General features: G+C 55.0%; 1 protein-coding gene across 1 annotated transcript in view; it reads left to right on the top strand.

Annotated features, from left to right (window-relative positions):
- The first annotated feature begins 3,741 nt into the window (after positions 1 to 3,741).
- ITGA9 (integrin subunit alpha 9) overlaps positions 3,742 to 4,333 on the top strand; it is a 327,365-nt gene continuing 326,773 nt past the window's right edge. Inside the window, exon 1 of the mRNA XM_049629010.1 lies at positions 3,742 to 4,023. Coding sequence (XP_049484967.1) covers positions 3,888 to 4,023 — 136 coding nt within the window. The 5' untranslated portion in view covers positions 3,742 to 3,887. The remainder of the gene's footprint in view (positions 4,024 to 4,333) is intronic.

Below are 4,333 nucleotides of genomic sequence, written 5' to 3'. Positions count from 1 at the left end.
TGGGGGGCTCTGGGAAGTGACGGGCTGTCTCTTTATAACACAGAGAATAACAGACGAGAAGAGGCGGATATGGCGTCTGTGCGGTGGCTTGTCCTGAACTCTGGGCGGTCGCACGCTCTGTCTCTCGGGATCGGCCTGGCAGACAGCCAGCTGAACTGACTTCAGAAGAGACCGGCTCATGGGCTGGCCTACGGCAGCGGTCTTGCTGCTGGGCAAGCAGCCCCAGAGCTGCCCCAGAGCAACGCCAGGCTGGGGAGGAAGCCACAGCGTTCTGTAAACACAGAGATACAAGCCGGGGCTCCACCGTGCCGCCCCCGGGAGCGCATGTGTGTGTGCACACGCCCCCTTATCTCCTGCTTCGTTTCCCATTGCAAAGGACTTGGAAAAACCTTCTCGTCCGACCGGCTGACGGGGACTTGGAACCAAAGGGTTGTTATCAGTGCTCGATCAGCCATCGCTAGGACCGCTGAGTACCGTGGGTTTGGAAGGGGAAAAAACTCATCCAGCGGATCCTTTCTCCACCTTAGACTCTGATACGAACTTTGTCCCTCTCAGTCTCCGCTCTGGGCTGGAAGCACCGGCGCCTGGGATGTCGGCTCTCCGGGGTCCCTTCCCGGGATAACCCGTGACCCCGGGTCTGTGACTCCGGCCCAGTGGCACTCTCTGACAGGACCGGGGCACCAGTGCCGTTTTGGGGGATGCGGTGGAGAAACAGCTTGCTCCTTGCAGCCGTTTCCCTTCCTCGCTGTGTGAATACTTCTCCCCTTTGTCTAATTTTCGTGGTTTTTAATAAAATGAATTGCAAGTGGCATTTATTCGCCGAGCTAATGTAAATTTGGAGTTTGTGGGAACTCGTGGGCCCAGCCCTGTCCCGCTGGGGTTTCCGAGTGCGGGAGGCGTTTTATGTTCCCAGGCTTCTACAACCTGACGCGTGGAAAGGCGGAGGACGGTTCGGCAGTTTAGATCTGTCAAACTGCTAATTCTTGTCACCTGTGAAAACATAACCGGCCTTATCGCGAGCAACCCTCTGCTGGCCCCGGTGGCTCTGAGGCTCAGCCCCAGAAGCCAGGGGGGAAGCCGGTCCCTTAATGTGGCTTTCTTCTCGCCGGGGTTGCGTTTTATGTGTCATCCTGCGTTTGAGCTGGAGCCGCCGGGAGCCGGCCCAGCCGCCCGCCCTGCGAGGGAAAGTGCTCGCTGAGATTTCTGGCGGCTGGGGGTGCAGCCCTGCTTCTGCCTGCGGATTCTGCAGCTGCCCCCCCCCCCCCCCCCCCCCCCCCCCCCGGTGAGGCTGCAGGAGCAGGGAGCAGCCGGCCAGCTTCCCGGGGTGCTGCTGAGGGGCCCCGGGGAAGCTCGGGGATCTGTTCCTCTCACCCCCCGCCCGGAATCGAGCACCAACTCTCAAGACCACCCGGCAGGAAATGCTCCGGTGAGGGTGGGTCTTCCTTGGCTCCGTGTGTCCCCGGAGATCCTTGGTGATCGTTTGTGTCGTCAGTGTGTGGGCGTTGAGGGATTGGGCTCAGGGCGCTGGGAATTAAGACAGGACCCACATTCTTGCCGGCTCAGTCAGTAGAGCGTGCGACTCTAGATCTCAGGGTCGTGAGTTCGAGCCCCACGTTGAGTGTGGAACCTACAAAGACAGGACCCACGTCCCTTCCCGTGAACCTGATACCATGTCTCTGGGCCGGATTAGTATGGGTGTCCAGCCTTTGCTGAGGGTCCATCTGAAGGTCCCAGACTTTTGTTATCTGATGTATAGATCTCCACTCCTTTCAGCTGGGGTGCTGGGGAGGGAACACCATCACTCTGCTGCCAGGGTAGGGGTGGATATCATGACCCCAAGGTGAAGGTGGCTTTCAGGACAAAGTGAGGGGAGCCTGGGCCACATCTCCAGGGAGGCTCTCTGGGGTCATTCTAACCTCTGCTAGGCTGCTTTTCCACAGACACGTGAGGGATAACGCTTTCTGTCGCAGGGCTAGGGGGCACAGCACACTTCACGATGTGCCTGGAACCTTTCCAGGTGAACGGCATCTCCTTTCTAGGCTGCTAGACGTAAGGAGCAGGTCATGTTCTCATTGAGCAGTGGCTTGGAATTTTCTACTCTTTGGACATCGGTGTAGATCTTGTTCAGGGTCTTACCTTACAAGTCCTCTTCCAAATGGCTTGTGGCTCAGCACACCCTGCCTGATTGGTGCCGCTTAGTATTCTAAACACTGCTCTTGGGGCGCCTGGGTGGCTCAGTCGGTTAAGCGTCCGACTTCGGCTCAGGTCACGATCTCGCGGTCCGTGAGTTCGAGGCCCGCGTCGGGCTCTGGGCTGATGGCTCGGGGCCTGGAGCCTGCTTCTGATTCTGTGTCTCCCTCTCTCTCTGCCCCTCCCCCGTTCATGCTCTGTCTCTCTCTGTCTCAAAAATAAAAAAAATAAACATTAAAAAAAATTTTTAAAAATAAAAATAAATAAATAAACACTGCTCTTGACCACTCTGGAAACAGTGCATACAAATGCAGGGCAGAATCGTTTCTGTGACATCTGTAGGGAGCTTGTTGCTAATCCCCCCCCCCCCCCCCGGATGTTCTACGTCCACACAGCCCTGAATATGTCTTGTCTGTCTTCTTAGCATGGCTTGCTCTTTTCCTCCAGTGGGGAGGGGCCCTGCAGGGGCCATCCTCCCCCACCCCACTGACCCCGGCAGTTTCCGGTTCAAGATAAAGGATGTAGAGCTTCCTCCTTGCCCTTATTCACATGTGAACTATTCTATCTCTGGTTTGCCTTGGGACAGAGGATGTGGTTTATAATTCGACACTCCTGTTGTTTCTTTCCTATTGCCCCCTAAGTACGTATGTTTTGTGGGGGGGGGGAGGGGAAGAGGGGGGCACAGAAGAGAAATGGCATCTCTAAATTTCCTGCTTTTTATTTTTTTTTTACTAAAGCATCCCACACATCCAGGAAAGTACCCATGTCATATATATGCAATTCAATGAATTATCATAAATCTGAGTAGACACTACTCAGGTTGGAAATAGAACATGATAAGCACCCCTGGAAAGCCCCCTCTCCCTAGCCACACCGCCCCCCTTGCTCCTCTCCGGGAGTAACCCATAGCATGACCTCTAGCACCAGTTAAATTTCACCTGCTCCGAGCTTCAGATAAGTGGACTCAGTGAGTACCCGTTGGCCCTCCTGTCTTTTGCCCGGTGTTGTATTTGTGAGATTTACCTGCGGAGCTGTGGTTGGCCGGCACTTGGCATTTTCATCCCTTTTGGTTTCACCTTCTAGTAGGTGTGAAGTGGCCTCTCACTTGGGTTTCTCCGACAGCTAATGCAGTTGAGGATCTTGTCTATGTTCATTCGCCATTTGGTTATCTCCTTTCGTCAAGTATCTGGCCCACTATTCTATTGGTCTGGTTTTTTTTTTTTTTTATTGATTTATAGGAGTTCTTCATAGATGGTGGATAGGAACTCTTTGCTTGGATGTGTTCCCAGCCAGTCTTAAGCTTTAAATGTGCCTGGAGAGGGGCGCTTGGGTGGCTCAGTTGGTGAAGCCTCTGACTCTTGATTTTGACTCAGGCCACGATCTCACAGTTCATGAGATCGAGCCCTGTGTCGGGCTCTGTGCTGTCAGTGTGGAGCCTACTTGGGATTCTGTCTCTCCCTCTGCCCCTCCCCCACTCATGCTCGTTTTCTCCCTCTCTCTCTCTCTCTCTCTCTCTCAAAATAAATAAACATTTAAAAATAATGTGCCTGGAGAAAATCTAACAGGCCCACTGTTGGAGGCCCTCCCCCTTGGGCCCCCTAGAGCATTCAGGCAGCCCACCCACCACTGGGTGAGGGTTTAAGCATCGGCCTCCTGTTTGCCGGTACTGGGTTGTGACAGAATGTCCTTTCTTCTTGATGTGCAGGGTCCTTGTGGGCGCACCAAAGGCAGAGTCCAAGTACAGCACTTCAGTGAAGTCCCCCGGGGCTGTGTTTAAGTGCCGCGTCCACACCAACCCTGACCGGAGATGCACCGAATTAGACATGGCTCGAGGTGGGTGGACGTCACTGCCAAGGCGGAAACGGGTTCCGTGCCCTCCCACTTCCTCTTTTTCTTCTCAGGGTGGCCTGATCATTCATCCCCTCTCCCTTCCTTCCTCCTTCCCTTCCTCCTCCCTTCCTTCCTTTCTTCCTCCCTTCTTCCTCCCTCCCTCCCTCCCTCCCTCCCTCTGTCCCTCCCTCCCTTTCTCCTTCCCTCCCTTTCTCCTTCCCTCCCTCCCTCCCTCCCTCCCTCCCTTCTTCCTCCCTCCCTTCCTGTCTTCCTCTCTTCCTTCCTCCCTCCCTCCCTCCCTCCCTCCTTCATT

This window comes from Panthera uncia, chromosome C2, assembly GCF_023721935.1.
Source record: "Panthera uncia isolate 11264 chromosome C2, Puncia_PCG_1.0, whole genome shotgun sequence".
In the NCBI taxonomy this organism is placed as follows: Eukaryota; Metazoa; Chordata; class Mammalia; order Carnivora; family Felidae; genus Panthera; species Panthera uncia.
This window is presented reverse-complemented; position numbering and strand designations above follow the sequence as displayed.